This window comes from Coregonus clupeaformis, chromosome 23 (genome assembly GCF_020615455.1).
Source record: "Coregonus clupeaformis isolate EN_2021a chromosome 23, ASM2061545v1, whole genome shotgun sequence".
Taxonomy (NCBI): domain Eukaryota; kingdom Metazoa; phylum Chordata; class Actinopteri; order Salmoniformes; family Salmonidae; genus Coregonus; species Coregonus clupeaformis.
The window spans coordinates 37,932,277-37,953,429 of record NC_059214.1 but is presented as its reverse complement, the minus strand read 5'-3'; the positions used below and the strand labels follow the sequence as shown (position 1 = coordinate 37,953,429).

Sequence of the window (21,153 nt, the reverse complement as noted above, 5' to 3'; positions counted from 1 at the left end):
TCGGAGGAAACACTGTACAACTGGCGACACGAGTCAGTGTGCATGCGCCCGGCCCGCCACAAGGAGTCGCTAGAGCGCGATGGGACATCCCGGCCGGTCAAACCCTCCCCTTCCCCGGACGACGCTGGGCCAATTGTGCGCCGCCTCGTGGGTCTCCCGGTCACGGCCGGCTGCGACACAGCCTGGGATCGAACCCGGGTCTGTAGTGATGCCTCAAGCACTGCGATGCAGTGCCTTAGACCGCTGCGCCACTCGGGAGGCTCTTGTAAGCTTCGATTTCAATTCAATTCCATTTCAAATCAGTAATTGGAATTTCAGTTTACTTCCTGTATGGATTGAATTTAAATGGAATGGACCCCAACCGAGCTCATAACCAATCTTGCCTCGTTTATGTTGGCCAGGCCTCTACAGTATATCCACAGTAATGTGATGTATTTTCTAATATGAAAACTTGTTTGTACAGCCACACCATATGTCCAACTAGAAAACACATTTTAGAGTAATTGAATGTATCTCAGAAGAATAAATAAATATGACAGTCAGTGTGAAGAAACACAAAAGGAAATATGGAAGGGAGGGTATAAAAAGCAGCGAAAGCGGAGGCTCAATTTAGCGTTTTAATATTTTGTCACGGCTACCACTGTGATGCTGCTCAATTACCAGAATGAAAAGATAGCCTACATCCTGAGATGAACACAATTTATTACAAAGTGTGTGTTAATGTGGAGCTGGTATTGGGGAGGTCTGGATTGCTAATTTGCACATAATCAAGCAACAGCGTTGGTTTTGAAAGCGTATTGGGTGGCTAATTTTGGTACTCGAGTCGACACAGCTCTCACACACACACACACACACACACACACAAACCCCCCCCTCCCCCCAGCTTGCATGCTCAGGAGAAGAGCAGCATCAGACATAGGTGAGTTAGGCTGTTAGGTTGCTGCTTCTTGTTTTAGTTTGCTAACAAGTCATCCATGATGGAGTGATTAGGAATCTCAGGTCCCCAAGGGCTATCTATGGTCTTGTAGGAACTGGAGGCATCTCCCTCTTAACTGTATTACCTTATTGGTTTCCTACTCCTCCCCTCTCCTCCCTTTCTCCCCTCCTCTCTTGCCTGACTGCCTGTCCGTCAGTCTTACATTTTTTTATTTACATTTGCTGTCAAAAGGCAGGCCATGTCTATTCAGGTCACAGGCCGTTTCTCCTTACCATCCGTCTGTCTTCCTCTATTATTACGTCATTGTGTTTAGTGTGTTTGGGCCTACCTCTCATCAGACCATTACTAATTATGATTAGCTTGGAAGATGATCGATCTCTAAATGCAGTTCAGCCACTCACACTAGATATCCATTGTTTGAGTATGTTGTAATTCAAAAAATGAAATCACTAAGCCAATGATTGATTGTGATATATGCCAATGATTTTGTCCAAAGCTATTACAGTAATGCATGCATGCATTTTCATATGGGTGATGATCCCAGTGGTAATCAAACCTACAATCCTGGCGTTGCAACCAACTGAGCCACAGAGGAATCTTTTCTCCTTGAACCCCCTATAATGTACATGGCTTTTTAAAGACAGGTGGCTGGCTGGTTGGCCATATGTGTGCCTTGCAGCAGTCAGGCCAAAGGAGGTAGAAGTTGTGACTGTGCCTGACCCTCCCCTGTCCCTCTAGTCTATGGCTGTATCCCAAATAGCACCATATTCCCTTTATAGTGCATTACTTTTGACCAGGGCCTATAGTGAAACCCATAGGGCTCTGGTCAAAAGTAGTGTACTATGTTGGGAATAGCGTGGCATTTGGGACACAGACTATCCACTCTCACTCTGGCTGCGTTCACGAGCATGTGGATGCCCAACTAGCCGGCCAAAAGAAGAAGGGAGAAAAACATAAATACCCCGAATACATATTTTTTAATGACTCAGCTCTGAAAGCAAACTCATTCTGAAGAGCCTGGAGTGTTTGCTGACCTAAATCTCTCTTTTTATTTTTCTGAACTTTTTTGTTTTGCTGTTTAAAACCTTTCTTCATCTTGATTATAATGATGCAACTGGGAGATATCAACAATTGAGCTAAAAAAACGTATTTTCCTCTTGTTTACATCCTCTTCTCTCTCTTCTCTCTCTCTCTCTCCAGTGGCTCAGCAATGAACGTGGCATATGGTGAAGAAGAGATGAGGGGCTTCTTGGACGAGGCTACTCAGGTGTCTCAGGTGATCCAGGGAACTTTATTTTCTGTGTCCCAAATGGCACCCTATTCCCTATATGGTGCACCACTTTAACTGATCATTTGATATGAAAACTCAGTCTCACCCAATTCTGCCTGTTCCTACTCAACATAGAAAATCATTTTAACACATGTACACTCACAGACTCACCCACCCTGTGAGTTACAAATACAATTTCTTCATTATGCACACACACGTATAACCCCCTCTCTTATAAAAAGGCTTACATGGAGAAATGAAGTGTATATCGGCTCCCTAGCCAATCACAGATAAAACTCGCCTAAAAAATAAAGAACAAAACTGCCCAAAACTCTCTCCTTGCGATCCAAATGGCACCCTATTCCCTAGATGGTTCACTACTTTTAAACAGCCCATTGTGCCTTGCTCAAAAGTAGTGCACTACATAGGGAATAGGTTGCAATTTGGGATGCAGTCTTTGTCTACGTCTACTCACCTACTGTACACACACAACACAGTTCCTCTGAGCTCAATCAGCTTGTGCCCATCACTGGCACCTTCTCAATATGGATGAGTGTAGTATGTTGGCTGTGGGGTAGAGCTGATTTAGTTGTTTACCTGTCTCTCTGCCCACACACACACACACACACTCCCTCTGGGTGCTGGTGGTCCACCTGGCCCCTCAACATGCCCCTGCCTGGGGCTGACAGAGCAGCTGGCCTCCCTGTCATGCTACCACACCACACTATACCAGGCCTGGTCATACACACACATACACCTCCCGTTGCTTACTGTCAGCTAAGCAGCACTTCTCTAGCCAGGAGAAGGAGAAACGGCCTGTGACCTGAATAGACATGGCCTGCCTGCCTTTTGACAGCACACAGCATCACTCACCTGTCTGTCAGGGGCAACACACATACCACGCACCACGCCAAGAGGAGCTCTACCACAGGAGGTTGGTGGCACCTTAATTGTGGAGGACAGGCTCGTGGTAATGACTGGAGTGGAATAGTATCAAATACATCAAACATATGGTTTCCATGTGTTTGATGCCATTCCATTCGCTCCGTTTCAGACATTATTATGAGCCATCCTCCCCTCAGCAGACTCTACTGAGCTCTACTCATGGCTTTGTGACTCACCGTGGCCATCCGGCTAGCTGTACAAATCACATGTGTAACTGGTATGATAGTATGTATCAGGAAGCTGGGCTGCTGTAGAATCCCAATAGAAACAGCTCATTAAGAAGGGCTGCATCCAAAATGCAGCCCCCTACTCCAACATAGTGCAGCAGAGCACACTTCAAGCCTGTATCCAAAATGGAATCCTATTCCCTATATATATATATATAGTGAACTACTTTTGATGAGAGCCCTATGGACCCTGGTCGAAAGTAGAACACTATATAGGGAATAGGGTGCCATTTCAGAGTTAGATATCTGATGTTATTTTTCCTACAGGAGCATCCAGTGGTCATCACCAAGTTCATCCGTGGAGCCAGAGAGGTGGAGGTGGATGCAGTGGCCAAGATGGGAAAGGTGAGCCAGTTTGATGTACAACACACACACTCTCACACACGCACACTCACACACCTCACAATGTGCTATGTGCACTATATGCTACTTAGCAGACACTTGCTTTCAGTGCCTTGCAGTACAGTGAGTGCATGTGTATATTTTCAGTATGTGTATGTGATTCCTGCTGGAATTGAACCCATGACATTTTTTTAACCCATTTTATCAACTGAGCCATACAGGACCTAGATGTGTGATCTCTCTGCCTCACGTGATGGAGCAGGTGGAACACGTGGGGGGCTTTTATAGGAGCTCTCCTCCTCCCCCCCTTCCCTCCTCTCTTATTTCTAAATGAAGGGCAAGGTGAATGATTTGCTTCAGCAAGCAAAACACTCACAGGCCATATTACTTAGCATCACATTTAGACTAATGAAATTAATCAATTCTACATCAACATAGTATGTCCTAATCCTAGTTCTAAAGCTGTTTTGTACTTTTACCTCCACATTTGTCTCATTATATATCCTTACATTCATGACTCAATCTTTAGTATGTGTATGTGACCTCTGGGGAAATGTAACTCCACAACCTTGCCTTTGCTATCGCCACGCTCTTACCAACTGAGCCACACTGGAGCATTACTCACTCTGCTGTAATGTAGCATTTTATTCCTCCATTATATTACCTCAGTCTGATAAGGATTGTGTTCCAAATGTCACCCTATTCCCTCCATAGAGCACTACTAGGGCACTGGTCAAAAGTAGTGCACTATTGGGAATTTAGGACACAGTAGAGACTAGATAATTTCTCCCATTCTATCAGCAGGGAAACATATTACAGCTGCTTTGAAAGGAAAATAAAGGAAAGGAACAGAGGATTGGCAGATACATATCAGACAGACTGTGGAAATGGAATATATTACATTGAAAGATGGGTGGGGGAAAACACATAAAAAAATCCCTGGGATGTTTTGTAGGTTGTGTAAAGAGTACTGAAAAGTATTTTAGAATCAATTAACCTTTAAAAACAAAACAAAAAAAACCCATTGAGGCCAGTTCTTAAAAAGAAACTGCATAATAATGTTCTCCATTGACCTTTGATCCAATAATGCCTTAGATTTGACCACTCTCTCACTCACATACTGTAAAAGGGAAGATGGACTAACACGAACATGAACAGCTGCTGGGTGCCGACGAACGGTGGTGATCAAACATGTAGAATCGTCAGGTAATCATCCGATGTTGTAGTCAGAGGCGATAGGACGGCCACCCACTCGCTGCACATGGCTGACATCCGTGTTGGTCTCTCTTACCTCTAACTTGGGACATGTTGAACTAAATTGGTTAAATGGTACTAGGAACTACTGTAGTTTAATCAGGCTGTTCAATCCTGTTGCTCTCTTCCTTAAGAGCATTCAGTTGATTGATTGTATTTGATAATTAAAAGTAGTAGGTTGCTCCAGCCGGAGACATTACATACATTAAACGTTATTGAGGATAAAAACACAGTAAAGCCCGAAGGCTTATTTTTCGTTGTGGGCCTCTTTCACAATGCAATGTATCCCATATACTCAAGGTTAGATTGTGTGGAAATCTCAACAATTTAGGCCTAGATTCAATCAGATCAAGCGTTAACTCTCTGTAACCGACACCCGCATAGCTGATGTTTTGGCGAGGTCGGAGGTGTAACTGCGTTGGAGCGGTCAAATCGATGAGCAGCTGCTCTTGGTCATTGTCAGTAAGCCACACCCGTCCCACTCGCGTTAGAAGTTCAGAACGATAAAGTGTAGATTATATAGAAATAATGACGCTCAAATATACTGAACAAAAATATAAACGCAACATGCAACAATTTCAAATATTTTACGGAGTTGTAGTTCATATAAGGCGTTATAGTTCATATAAGGAAATCAGTCAATTGAAATAAATTAATTAGGCCCTGATCTATGGATTTCACATGATTGGGAATACAGATATGCATCTGTTGGTCACAGATACCTTTTTAATAAAAGGTAGGGTCATGGATCAGAAAACCAGTCAGTATCTGGTGTGACCACCAATTGCCTCATGCAGCGTGACATCTCCTTTGAATAGAGTTGATCAGGCTGTTCATTGTGGCCTGTGGAATGTTGTTCCACTCCTCTTCAATGACTGTGCGAAGTTGCTGGATATTGGCAAAAACTGGAACACGCTGTCATACACGTCGATCCAGAGCATCCCAAACATGCTCCACGGGTGGCGTGTCTGGTGAGTATGCAGGCCATGGAAGATTTGGGACATTTTCAGCTTCCAGGAATTGTGTACAGATCCTTGCGACATGGGGCTGTGCATTATCATGCTGAAACATGAGGTGATGGCGGCGGATGAATGGCACGAAATAGGCCTCAGGATCTCATCACGGTATCTCTGTGCATTCAAATTGCCATAGATAAAATGCTATTGTGTTTGTTGTCCGTAGCTTATGCCTGCCCATGTCATAACCCCACCGCTATCATGGGGCACTCTGTTCACAACGTTGACATCAGCAAACCGCTCGCCCACACGACGCCATAGCACACTTCTCCAGCATGCCAGTGGCCAATGAAGGTGAGCATTTGCCCACTGAAGTCGATTTACGATGCCAAACTGCAGTCAGGTCAAGACCCTGGTGAGGACGACGAGCACGCAGATGAGCTTCCCTGAGACGGTTTCTGACAGTTTGTGCAGAAATTATTCGGTTGTGCAAACCCACAGGTTTCATAAGCTGTCTGGGTGACAGACGATCCCGCAGAAGCCTGATGTGGAGGGCTGGCGTGGTTACACGTGGTCTGCGTTTGTGAGGTCTGTTGGACGTACTGCCAAATTGTCTAAAACGGCGTTGGAAGCGGCGTCACTACTGCCTGGGGTTCAATCCCAGGCTGTGTCATTACCGGCCGTAACCGCAAGTCCCATAGGGCGGCGCACAATTGGCCCAGCGTCGTCCGGGTTAGGGGAGGGTTTGGCCTGGGGGGCTTTATTTGGCTCATCGTGATCTAACAACTCCTTGTGGCGGGCCGGGCGCCTGCAGGCTGACTTCGGTCGTCAGTTGAACGGTGTTTCCTCCGACACATTGGTGCAGCTGGCTTTTGGGTTAAGCGAGCGGGTGTTAAGAAGTGTGGTTTGGCGGGTGATGTTTCGGAGGACGCATGACTCGACCTTCGCCTCTCCCGAGCCCGCTGGGGAGTTGCAGCGATGAGACATGATCGTAATCACGAAATTGGGGAGAAAAAGGTGGGGTAGATTTTTACACACACAAATATAAAAATTACAACGTTTAACTTAAGAGTATAAACATATTTCCCATTGATTGATCGTGTTTTTTCGGATATCCTAACAGTACTGTTTGTAGGTTCATCTGAACACAGACATTATGACTCAACAACCACTCATGGACCCGACTCTAAAAGCGAGCCACCGCAGGACAGTACCAAAAGAGATTATCTATTGATTCTATTTCTTCATTGCTGAGTCTGCACAGGGCTGACTATTCAATGCCCAATATATTCAGCATTTTTTTTGTGGTGAGAATTTTCTATAATAGTTTAAATTGAAAAGAACGGATTGATGTGTCAAATGTTGTTTTGTTCATAAACTCTATGCCATGGTATTGGGACATCAAAAATCTGTTCCCAACTATCTTGAATTTTGTGCGGTGTAGTTGTCAAACCTCTCGACCTTAAGTGAAATTGATATATTTTACGATTTATACTAGTCATTTTAATTCTAATTCATTCCTTTCTCTTTTGAGTAATTGCCTCTTCCATTTTTGTGGCAGTGCTGCGATGAGTTGGTTATACTTTGATATTGAACATACATTGAGGGAAAAAAGTACTTGATCCCCTGCTGATTTTGTAAGTTTGCCCACTGACAAAGAAATGATCAGTCTATCATTTTAATGGTAGGTTTATTTGAACAGTGAGAGACAGAATAACAACAAAAAAATCCAGAAAAACGCATGTAAATTCTTTTATAAATTGATTTGCATTTTAATGAGGGAAATAAGTATTTGACCCCTCTGCAAAACATGACTTAGTACTTGGTGGCAAAACCCTTGTTGGCAATCACAGAGGTCAGACGTTTCTTGTAGTTGGCCACCAGGTTTGCTCACATCTCAGGAGGGATTTTGTCCCACTCCTCTTTGCAGATCTTCTCCAAGTCATTAAGGTTTCGAGGCTGACGTTTGGCAACTCAAACCTTCAGCTCCCTCCACAGATTTTCTATGGGATTAAGGTCTGGAGACTGGCTAGGCCACTCCAGGACCTTAATGTGCTTCTTCTTGAGCCACTCCTTTGTTGCCTTGGCCGTGTGTTTTGGGTCATTGTCATGCTGGAATATACCCATCCACGACCCATTTTCAATGCCCTGGCTGAGGGAAGGAGGTTCTCACCCAAGATTTGACGGTACATGGCCCCGTCCATCGTCCCTTTGATGCGGTGAAGTTGTCCTGTCCCCTTAGCAGAAAAACACCCCCAAAGCATAATGTTTCCACCTCCATGTTTGACGGTGGGGATGGTGTTCTTGGGGTCATAGGCAGCATTCCCCCTTCTCCAAACACGGCGAGTTGAGTTGATGCCAAAGAGCTCAATTTTGGTCTCATCTGACCACAACACTTTCACCCAGTTCTCCTCTGAATCATTCAGATGTTCATTGGCAAACTTCAGACGGGCATGTACAGTGGGGAGAACAAGTATTTGATACACTGCTGATTTTGTAGGTTTTCCTACATACAAAGCATGTAGAGGTCTGTAATTTTTATCATAGGTACACTTCAACTGTGAGAGACGGAATCTACAAAACAAAAATCCAGAAAATCACATTGTATGATTTTTAAGTAATTAATTTGCATTTTATTGCATGACATAAGTATTTGATACATCAGAAAAGCAGAACTTAATATTTGGTACAGAAACCTTTGTTTGCAATTACAGAGATCATGCGTTTCCTGTAGGTCTTGACCAGGTTTGCACACACTGCAGGAGGGATTTTGGCCCACTCCTCCATACAGACCTTCTCCAGATCCTTCAGGTTTCGGGGCTGTCGCTGGGCAATACGGACTTTCAGCTCCCTCCAAAGATGTTCTATTGGGTTCAGGTCTGGAAACTGGCTAGGCCACTCCGGGACCTTGAGATGCTTCTTACGGAGCCACTCCTTAGTTGCCCTGGCTGTGTGTTTCGGGTCGTTGTCATGCTGGAAGACCCAGCCACGACCCATCTTCAATGCTCTTACTTAGTGAAAGAGGTTGTTGGCCAAGATCCCGCGATACATGGCCCCATCCATCCTCCCCTCAATACGGTGCAGTCGTCCTGTCCCCTTTGCAGAAAAGCATCCCCAAAGAATGATGTTTCCACCTCCCTGCTTCACGGATGGGATGGTGTTCTTGGGGTTGTACTCATCCTTCTTCTTCCTCCAAACACGGCGAGTGGAGTTTAGACCAAAAAGCTCTATTTTTGTCTCATCAGACCACATGACCTTCTCCCATTCCTCCTCTGGATCATCCAGATGGTCATTGGCAAACATCAGACGGGCCTGGACATGTACTGGCTTAAGCAGGGGGACACGTCTGGCCATGCAGGATTTGATTCCCTGGCGGCGTAGTGTGTTACTGATGGTAGGCTTTGTTACTTTGGTCCCAGCTCTCTGCAGGTCATTCACTAGGTCCCCCCGTGTGGTTCTGGGATTTTTGCTCACCGTTCTTGTGATCATTTTGACCCCACGGGGTGAGATCTTGCGTGGAGCCCCAGATCGAGGGAGATTATCAGTGGTCTAATAATTGCTCCCACAGTTGATTTCTTCAAACCAAGCTGCTTACCTATTGCAGATTCAGTCTTCCCAGCCTGGTGTAGGTCTACAATTTTGTTTCTGGTGTCCTTTGACAGCTCTTTGGTCTTGGCCATAGTGGAGTTTGGAGTGTGACTGTTTGAGGTTGTGGACAGGTGTCTTTTATACTGATAACAAGTTCAAACAGGTGCCATTAATACAGGTAACGAGTGGAGGACAGAGGAGCCTCTTAAAGAAGAAGTTACAGGTCTGTGAGAGCCAGAAATCTTGCTTGTTTGTAGGTGACCAAATACTTATTTTCCACCATAATTTGCAAATAAATTCATAAAAAATCCTACAATGTGATTTTCTGGATTTTTCTTTCTCAATTTGTCTGTCATAGTTGACGTGTACCTATGATGAAAATTACAGGCCTCTCTCATCTTTTTAAGTGGGAGAACTTGCACAATTGGTGGCTGACTAAATACTTTTTTCCCCCACTGTACCTGTTCTCCCCACTGTACATGTGCTTTCTTGAGCAGGGGGATCTTGCGGGTGCTGCAGGATTTCAATCCTTCACGGCGTAGTGTGTTACCAATTGTTTTCTTGGTGACTATGGTCCCAGCTGCCTTGAGATCATTGACAAGATCCTCCCGTGTAGTTCTGGGCTGATTCCTCACCGTTCTCATGATCATTGCAACAACACGATTGAGATCTTGCATGGAGCCTCAGGCAGAGGGAGATTGACAGTTCTTTTGTGTTTCTTCCATTTGCGAATAATCGCACCAACTGTTGTCACCTTCTCACCAAGCTGCTTGGCAATGGTCTTGTAGCCCATTCCAGCCTTGTATAGGTCTACAATCTTGTTCCTGACATCCTTGGAGAGCTATTTGGTCTTGGCCATGGTGGAGAGTTTGGAATCTGATTGATTGATTGCTTCTGTGGACAGGTGTCTTTTATACAGGTAACAAGCTGAGATTAGGAGCACTCCCTTTAAGAGTGTGCTCCTAATCTCAGCTCGTTACCTGTATAAAAGACACCTGGGAGCCAGAAATCTTTCTGTTTGAGAGGGGGTCAAATACTTATTTCCCTCATTAAAATGCAAATCAATTTATAACACTTTTGACATGTGTTTTTCTGGATTTTGTTGTTGTTATTCTGTCTCTCACTGTTCAAATAAACCTACCATTAAAATTATAGACTGATCATTTCTTTGTCAGTGGGCAAACGTACAAAATCAGCAGGGGATCAAATACTTTTTTCCCTCTCTGTACATCTCCATAAAGCTTTGTTAATGGCTTGTGTGATAACTTTGACCATCCTTATTTACAATGTCATTCATAAACATGAAAATGGTTCTTTCCTCTGTCAGTACATTGGAGTTTAGTCATATTATTTGCTGCAATATTTGTTCAGCCTCTTCTGGAGGATGACATTGGAATTGTAACCAACTCTGTTTATGGCTTCATTTGGAAATGAAGCATACCACCCTTCATCCCACTGCTGGCTTGCCTCTGAAGCTAAGCAGGGTTGGTCCTGGTCGGTCCCTGAATGGGACACCAGATGCTGCTGGAAGTGGTGTTGGAGGGCCAGTAGCAGGCACTCTTTCCTCTGGTCTAAAAAACGATCCCAGTGCCCCAGGGCAGTGCTTGGGGACATTGCCCTGTGTAGGGTGCCGTCTTTCGGATTTTTAAATGGATTACATTTAGATTTTTTGTCACTGGCCTACACACAATATCCCATAATGTCAAAGTTGAATTCAGTTTTTAACAATTTTTACAAATTAATAAGAAATGAAATGCTTTTATGTCAAGCCTAAATAAGTTTAGGAGTAAAAGTGTGCTTAACAAGTCACATAATAAGTTGTATGGACTCACTCTGTGTGCAGTAATAGTGTTTCACATGATTTTTGAATGACTACCTCATCTCTGTACCCCACACACACAATTATCTGTAAGATCCCTCAATTGAGCAGTGAATTTCAAACAGATTCAACCACAAAGGCCAGAGAGGTTTTCCAATGCTTCACAAAGAAGGGCACCTAAACGTAGATGGGTAAAAAATAAATAAAAGCAGACATTGCATATCCCTTTGAGCATGGTAAAGTTATTAATTACACTTTGGATGGTATATACAGTTGAAGTCGGAAGTTTACATTCACCTTAGCCAAATACATTTAAACTCAGTTTTTCACAATTCCGGACATTTAATCCTAGTAAACATTCCCTGTCTTAGGTCAGTTAGGATCACCACTTCATTTTAAGAATGTGAAATGTCAGAATAATAGTAGAGAGAATTATTTATTTCAGCATTTCTTTCTTTCCTCACATTCCCAGTGGGTCAGAAGTTTACATACACTCAATTAGTATTTGGTAGCATTGCCTTTAAATTGTTTAACTTGGGTCAAACGTTTCAGGTAGCCTTCCACAAGCTTCCCACAATAAGTTGGGTGAATCTTGGCCCATTCCTTCTGACAGAGCTGGTGTAACTGAGTCAGGTTTGTAGGCCTCCTTGCTCGCACACGCTTTTTCAGTTCTGCCACACATTTTCTATAGGATTGAGGTCAGGGCTTTGTGATGGCCACTCCAATACCTTGACTTTGTTGTCCTTAAGCCATTTTGCCACAACTTTGGAAGTATGCTTGGGGACATTGTCCATTTGGAAGACCCATTTGCGACCAAGCTTTAACTTCCTGACTGATGTCTTGAGATGTTGCTTCAATATATCCACGTAATTTTCCTTCCTCATGATGCCATCTATTTTGTTAAGTGCACCAGACCCTCCTGCAGCAAAGCACCCCCACAGCATGATGCTGCCACCCCTCGTGCTTCACGGTTGGGATGGTGTTCTTCGTCTTGCAAGCGTCCCCCTTTTTCCTCCAAACATAACGATGGTCATTATGGCCAAAAAGTTCTTTTTTTGTTTCATTAGACCAGAGGACATTTCTCCAAAAAGTACGATCTTCGTCCCCATGTGCAGTTACAAACTGTAATCTGGCTTTTTTATGGCGGTTTTGGAGCAGTGGCTTCTTCCTTGCTGAGCGGCCTTTCAGGTTATGTCGATATAGGACTCGTTTTACTGTGGATATAGATACTTTTGTACCTGTTTCCTCCAGCATCTTCACAAGGTCCTTTGCTGTTGTTCTGGGATTGATTTGCACTTTTCCCACCAAAGTACGTTCATCTCTAGGAGACAGAACGCGTCTCCTTCCTGAGCGGTATGATGGCTGCGTGGTCCCATGGTGTTTATACTTGTGTACTATTGTTTGTACAGATGAACATGGTACCTTCAGGCGTTTGGAAATTGCTCCCAAGGATGAACCAGACTTGTGGAGGTCTACAATTCTTTTTCTGAGGTCTTGGCTGATTTCTTTTGATTTTCCCATAATGTCATGCAAAGAGGCACTGAGTTTGAAGGTAGGCCTTGAAATACATCCACAGGTACACCTCCAATTGACTCAAATTATGTCAATTAGCCTATCAGAAGCTTCTAAAGCCAAGACATAATTTTTTTGAATTTTCCAAGCTGTTTAAAGGCACAGTCAACTTAGTGAATGTACATTTTTGACCTACTGGAATTGTGATACAGTGAATTATAAGTGAAATAATCTGTCTGTAAACAATTGTTGGAAAAAGTACTTGTGTCATGCACAAAGTATATGTCCTAACCGACTTGCCAAAACTATAGTTTGTTAACAAGAAATCTGTGGAGTGGTTGAAAAACGAGTTTTAATGACTCCAACCTAAGTGTATGTAAACTTCCGACTTCAACTGTAAATACATCCAGTCACTACAAAGATACAGGTGTCCTTCCTAACTCAGTTGCCAGAGAGGAAGGAAACCGCTCAGAGATTTCACCATGAGGCCAATGGTGAATTTACAAAAGTTACAGAATTGAATGGCTGTGATAGGAGAAAACTGAGGATGGATCAACAACATTGTAGTTATTCCACAATACTATCCCAAAATATGCCTGTTTAACTTTGTCTGGTTTGCCATTCCAGATAAAATAAAATAAACAAATCTCACACGACTTGAAAAAGATGATCCTGGAGTCGGTAGAACCATGAATAGATATCACTAGGGAATTAGTCAGCGTAATTTTCCCGTTGATGGACAGGTGCTCCTCTCTCCACGGTTTCAAGATCCTATCCATTTGACTGTTTTCTATCAAAGTTAATAGTTGGAAGATAGTTAGACTTTTACTGGATATGTACACCAAGCACATCATCTTCACCATCCGCCCATTTAATCAGGAGAACACATGCTAATTTACAATTTGTTTCTTTTAGAGAGAGATCCAATCTGTAATATTGTACACTTACCATAGTTGGGTTTTAACCCAGAGAAACTGGAGAAATTATCCAGGTCCTCAATAAGGCCCTTCAAGGTTGAAGGACTCGAAGAGAAAACATTAAGGGACTAAACCGATGATTCAAGTTATCATCAGACTTTTATCGCTAACACTTCAAAGGCCATAATAAATAGGTATGGTGATAGAGGGCAAACTGGTTTTACACCTCTTGACAGCTCAAAACTTTCCGAGAAGTAACCGTTATTGATTATTTTACATAAAGGGTTGTTGTACATTACTTTTCCCCATTTTATGAGAGATTCTCCTAACTTTAAAAAATCCAGGCACTCATAAACAGATTCTAGGTGTACTTTATCGAAGGCTTTCTCAAAATCTGCTATAAAGATTATACCTGGTTTCCCTGTATTCTGTATTTCAGTCTGTCTTTCCTTCCTCTTTTTCCTCCCACATTACCGATCCATCCATTGACTGAATGCTAAATAGGTCTCATTATTCACTCTGTGTGTCTGTGTGTGTGTGTGTGTGTGTGTGTGTGTGTGTGTGTGAGAGAGAGAGAGAGAGAGAGAGAGAGAGAGGGACTGCGAGCAGAGCAGGTAGGGAGCTCTTTATATGCCTTCCCCTGTATTAATTGCAGGCTTTATCAAGAGTGTGTGTGTTCCTCCTCCAGGATTGTGTGTGTGAGTGTGTCTGTTCGCCTGTGTGCCGCTGCGTGTGTGTTCATTAGTTAGTGTGTTGCTAATGAGTGCTGCAGTTATCGGGGTTTAATATGTACTAACGACAACGCAGTTCATTAAGACACCTCTCCCTTTTGATTGGTGGGAAGGGGAAAGGGTGGGAGAGTTAATTGTAGCATACCAAATGGCTCCCTATATTTGACCAGAGCCCTATCTCAGCAATTCATCCATTTTAAGGTTTTATATTAACGTATCGCCTGCTATCAATTATATAGTTTATCTAATGATGAATTCCTTTGTACAATTTTGTGAAGAGGGCTGCTTATCATGATGACTTGAAATAACAGTGTTACATTGCTGGCAGGTGTATAAAATCGAGCACACAGCCATGCAATCTCCATAGACAGACATTGGCAGTAGAATGGCCTTACTGAAGAGCTCAGTGATTTTCAACGTGGCACCGTCATAGGATGCCACCTTTCCAACAAGTCAGTTGGTCAAATGTCTGCCCTGCTAGACCTGCCCCGGTCAACTGTAAATAATGTTATTGTGAAGTGGAAACGTCTAGGACCAACAACTGCTCAGCCGCGAAATGGTAGGCCACACAAGCTCACAGAACGTGACCAGAGTGCTGAAGCGCGTAAAAATTGTCCTCGGTTGCAACACTCACTACCGAGTTCCAAACTGCCTCTGGAAGCAACGTCAGCACAATAACTGTTGGTGGAGAGATTCATGAAAACAGACTGCGAGCCAGGCCCAACATCAGTACCCAACCTCACCAATGCTCTTATGGCTGAATGGAAGCATGTCCCCGCAGCAATGTTGTTCGATGAGCATGTGTCCACATACTTTTGGTCATGTAGTGTATGTTCTTCTCAGGTGCTGTGCCATTCTATAACGTGTTATAACTAGTGCTGAGCGATTAGTGCTTTTTGAGGTCGGTTCGGTTTCGGTTCAATTATTTACAAAAATTATCACGGTTTTTTATTTTGATTTAAAAAAATTGACATTAAATGCACTTTGCAGTATGTGGGTTGAATACTGTAACAACACAGAATAAAACAATTAATAAAAGTCCCATGATGATAGTGACTGCCCATTACTGCTTATCACTTATTAACCATCATTGATGTACATGTATTTCAGTTGTCTATAATATATTACATTTGTTTTATTTGATTAATTTATTATTTCATTCTAAGTCATCATCTCATCTCTATAGTTTTGCTGCCTATGCTGTCTGACAAAATCACTATTTTAGCAGTTCTTCAAAGTAAATAAGGCATACTTTTATTATATAATAATATATGCCATTTAGCAGTCACTTTTATCCAAAGCGACTTACAGTCATGCCTGCATACATTATACAAAGTCATAAAGCCTGCATATTTCTACAATTTATCTTCTTAAAATGTGATTTTGAACCTAACCTTAACCACACTGCTAACCTTATGCCTAACCCAACTTTAATTTAAGACCAAAAAGCAATTTTTACGATATGGACAATTTTTACGTTGTGGTAAGTAGTGGAAACCCTCCCTCTCTGTGACTGCCCCACACAGACCGAACAAGTAGGCGTGCAATGGATTGCAGTTAATTACCACATTTTCTGTGCTAAACTATGTAGAATATTGGCCTGTTGGAAACTACAACTCCCTACTACATTGCACAGTTCAAGCTTGATCTGAGTTCTCTCTAGAGAAACTGCGCATTGAGCTCACAGAACCCCCCGAATGAAATCTAATTCAAATAATTTAACCAACGTTGGTCAATTAGTTGTTTAAAAAACGGCAAATAACCTACATTTCTGTTAATCGCTCAGCACTAGTTGTAACCTCTTCTCAGGTGCTGATCAGTGCTATAACGTGTGTTAACCTCTTCTCAGGTGCTGTGCCATGCTATAACAGAGCATGTGGAGGATGCTGGGGTCCACTCTGGTGATGCCACCCTCATGCTGCCTACCCAGAGCATCAGCCAGGGGGCCCTAGAGAAGGTCAGTGTGTGTGTGCATGTCATGCTGCTTTTTTACCCACCTACTAGGGGCTGACTCACTCAAAACATGCCTCACATCAATCATAAAAGTGTGCGTTGTGATGAAAAGTTTCTGCATTTTATTTGTAAGGTGTTAGAATGTAGGCCTGCCTATATTTAGGAGCACTCCAACTCCCTGACAGGGAATTCATTATTTGGCTGTGGTTTATATTTATATACCACTACTGTAATCCATTGCCCAGGCTGTGAATATGCAAATAATTTATACTGAGTTATAGGTTCGTCTTTGATGGAAGCTTCATATTTAGTATTTGTCCTCCATTACTCTCAGGTGAAGACCGCCACACGGAAAATTGCTAAGGCGTTTGAGATCTCTGGTCCGTTCAATACTCAGTTCCTAGTGAAAGGCAACGATGTCATGGTAAGTGTGTGTGTGTGTGTGAGTGTGTGTGTGTGTGTGACGCATGTGACGCATGACGGAATGCATTAGAGAAAGCTACAAATGATCGATTGACGTTGCCACAGTCGTAAAAAAAAAAACTATTTGGTAATGAATTGAAATACAGAACCTCTGTGTGGTGTGGTCACAGTGAATTACAAAGATGAAAAGATAGATAGAGTGCCTTCAGAAAGTATTTATACCCCTTGACTTAATCCATATTTTGTTGTTAACAGCCTGAATTCAAAATGTATTAAATATATTTTTTCTCAGCCATCTACACACAATACACCATAATGACGAATTTAAAACATGTTTTTAGAAATGTTTGCTAATTTATTGAAAATGAAATACAAAAATATGTATTCTATATGTAAATATGTAATATGTATTCATAAGTATTCACACCCCTGAGTCAATCAATCAATCAATCAATCAATTTTATTTTATATAGCCCTTCTTACATCAGCTAATATCTCGAAGTGCTGTACAGAAACCCAGCCTAAAACCCCAAACAGCTAGTAATGCAGGTGTAGAAGCACGGTGGCTAGGAAAAACTCCCTAGAAAGGTCAAAACCTAGGAAGAAACCTAGAGAGGAACCAGGCTATGAGGGGTGGCCAGTCCTCTTCTGGCTGTGCCGGGTGGAGATTATAACAGAACCATGCCAAGATGTTCAAAAATGTTCATAAGTGACAAGCATGGTCAAATAATAATCAAATAATAATCAGTCAATACATGTTATAATCACCTTTGGCAGTGATTACAGCTGTGAGTCTTTCTGGGTAAGTCTGTTAAGATCTTTGCACACCTGGATTGTACAATATTTGCACATTATGCTTTAAAAGATTCTTCAAGCTCTGTCAAGTACATTGTTGATCATTGCTAGACAGCCATTTTCATTTTCAAACCGATTTAAGTCAAAACTGTAACTAGGCCACTCCTCTCACAGCCATTGAACTCAGTAACTGTTTTAAAGTCACCATTGGCCACATGGTGAAATCCCTGAGCGGTTTCCTTCCTCTCTGGCAACTGAGTTAGGAAGGACACCTGTATCTTTGTAGTGACCGGGTGTGTTGATACACCATCCAAAGTGTAATTAATAACTTCATAATGCTCAACGGGATATTCAAGGTATGCTTTTTTAAATGTTTATCCATCTACCAATAGGTGCCCTTCTTTGCGAAGCATTGGAAAACCTCCCTGGTCTTTGTGGTTTAATCTGTGTTTGAAATTCACTGCTCGACTGAGGGACCTTACAGATAATTGTATGTGTGGAGTACAGAGATGAGGTAGTCGTTCCAAAATCATGTTAAACACTATTATTGTCCATGCAATTTACACTACCGTTCAAAGGTTTGGGGTCACTTAGAAATGTCCTTGTTTTCGAAAGAAAAGCAATTTCTTTGTCCATTAAAATAACATCAAATTGATCAGAAATACAGTGTAGACATTGTTAATGTTGTAAATGGCTATTGTAGCTGGAAACAGCTGATTTTTAATGGAATATCTACATAGGCGTACAGAGGCCCATTATCAGCAACCATCAGTCCTGTGTTCCAATGGCACGTTGTGTTTGCTAATCCAAGTTAATCATTTTAAAAGGCTAATTGATCATTAGAAAACCCTTTTGCAATTATGTTAGCACAGCTGAAAACTGTTGTGCTGATTTAAAGAAGCAATAAAACTGGCCTTGAGACTACTTGAGTATCTGGAGCATCAGCAATTGTGTGTTCGATTACAGGCTCAAAATGTCCAGAAACAAATAACTTTCTTCTGAAAGTCGTCAGTCTATTCTTGTTCTGAGAAATGAAGGCTATTCCATGCGAGAAATTGCCAAGAAACTGAAGATCTCGTACAATGCTGTGTACTGTGTACTACTCCCTTCACAAAACAGCGCAAACTGGCTCTAACCAGAATAGAACGAGGAGTGGGAGGCCCCGGTGCACAACTGAGCAAGAGGACAAATACATTAGAGTGTCTAGTTTGAGAAACAGGTACCTCACAGGTCCTCAACTGGCAGCTTCATTAAATAGTACCCGCAAAACACCAGTCTCAACGTCAACAGTGAAGAGGCGACTCCGGGATGCTGACCTTCTAGGCAGAGTTGCAAAGAAAAGCCATATCTCAGACTGCCCATCTTAATCTTTTCTTTTTATTGGCCAGTCTGAGATATGGCTTTTTCTTTGCAACTCTGCCTAGAAGGTCAGCATCCCGGAGTCGCCTCTTCACTGTTGACGTTGAGACTGGTGTTTTGCGGGTTGTTTTCTTTATCAAAAAGAGCCTTAGGTGATTGGTGTGGCAGAGGTTGTGGCAATGAGCGAGATCTACATTTTAGAGACAATTTTAGAGGCCCCCATCTTGCCGATGTAGATATTTTTTGTTGTTATATTTTTAAGCCAATTTCCTGCAATTCTACACATTTCTCCATGGAGCTGAACATTTGTTTTTAGCAGTTTTAAAACAATTTTCCTGCAATTCTACACTCTTAACCGCAAAGTCAATTGTTTTAGGAGTTTTAAATTCTCCCAGACTGTCTAGCTTTTATTTTGGTTATCAAAGATTATATTATAAAAGATATATAGGTCCATTATCTTTACTACATACTTTATACAGTGAATTCGGAAAGCATTCAGACCCCTTGAATTTTTTCACATTTTGTTTACGTTAAAGCCTTATTCTAAAATGGATTAAATTGTTTTTTTCCCCCTCATCAATCTACACACAATAACCCATAATGACAAAGCAAAAACAGGTTTTTAGAAATGTTTGCAAATTATTAAAAATAAAAAACTGATATCAAATGTACGTAAGTATTCAGACCCTTTACTCAGTACTTTGGTGAAGCACCTTTGGCAGCGATTACTACAGCCTCGAGTCTTCTTGGGTATCAAATCAAATCAAATCAAATTTTATTGGTCACATGCGCCGAATACAACAGGTGCAGACAATACAGTGAAATGCTTACTTACAGCCCTTAACCAACAGTGCATTTATTTTAAACAAAAAAAGTAAGAATAAAACAACAACAAAAAAAGTGTTGAGAAAAAAAGAGCAGAAGTAAAATAAAGTGACAGTAGGGAGGCTATATATACAGTAAAATAAAGTGACAGTAGGGAGGCTATATATACAGGGGGGTACCGTTGCAGAGTCAATGTGCGGGGGCACCGGCTAGTTGAGGTAGTTGAGGTAATATGTACAGCTCCTGAGTGGCGCAGTGGTCTAGTGGCACTGCATCGCAGTGCTAACTGTGCCACTAGAGATCCTGGTTCGAATCCAGGCTTTGTCGCAGCCGTCCGCGACCGGGAGACTCATGGGCGGCGCACAATTGGCCCAGTGTCGTCCAGGGTAGGGGAGGGAATGGCCGGCAGGGATGTAGCTCAGTTGATAGAGCATGGCGTTTGCAACGCCAGGGTTGTGGGTTCGATTCCCATGGGGGGCCAGTATAAAAAAAAATGTATTCACTAACTGTAAGTCGCTCTGGATAAGAGCGTCTGCTAAATGACTAAAATGTAAAATGTAAAAATGGTAGAGTTAAAGTGACTATGCATAAATACTTAACAGAGTAGCAGCAGCGTAAAAAGGATGGGGTGGGGGGGCAGTGCAAATAGTCCGGGTAGCCATGATTAGCTGTTCAGGAGTCTTATGGCTTGTGGGTAGAAGCTGTTGAGAAGTCTTTTGGACCTAGACTTGGCACTCCGGTACCGCTTGCCGTGCGGTAGCAGAGAGAACAGTCTATGACTAGGGTGGCTGGAGTCTTTGACAATTTTGAGGGCCTTCCTCTGACACCGCCTGGTATAGAGGTCCTGAATGGCAGGGAGCTTTGCCCCAGTGATGTACTGGGCCGTACGCACTACCCTCTGTAGTGCCTTGCGGTCAGAGGCCAAGCAGTTGCCATACCAGGCGGTGATGCAACCAGTCAGGATGCTCTCGATGGTGCAGCTGTAGAATTTTTTGAGGATCTGAGGACCCATGCCAAATCTTTTTAGTCTCCTGAGGGGGAATAGGCTTTGTCGTGCCCTCTTCACGACTGTCTTGGTGTGTTTGGACCATGATAGTTCGTTGGTGATGTGGACACCAAGGAACTTGAAGCTCTCAACCTGTTCCACTACAGCCCCGTCGATGAGAATGGGGGCGTGCTCAGTCCTCTTTTTTTTTCCCTGTAGTCCACAATCATCTCCTTTGTCTTGGTCACGTTGAGGGAGAGGTTGTTGTCCTGGCACCACACGGCCAGATCTCTGACCTCCTCCCCTATAGGCTGT

The 21,153-nt window shown here is 42.7% G+C and overlaps 1 protein-coding gene across 1 annotated transcript in view; it reads left to right on the top strand.

Annotated features, from left to right (window-relative positions):
- Nucleotides 1–21,153, top strand: part of cps1 (carbamoyl-phosphate synthase 1, mitochondrial) — a 132,269-nt gene that overhangs the window by 58,093 nt on the left and 53,023 nt on the right. Inside the window, exons 28-31 of the mRNA XM_041844701.2 lie at nt 2,138–2,213; nt 3,647–3,724; nt 16,348–16,455; nt 16,786–16,875. Coding sequence (XP_041700635.1) covers nt 2,138–2,213; nt 3,647–3,724; nt 16,348–16,455; nt 16,786–16,875 — 352 coding nt within the window. The remainder of the gene's footprint in view (nt 1–2,137; nt 2,214–3,646; nt 3,725–16,347; nt 16,456–16,785; nt 16,876–21,153) is intronic.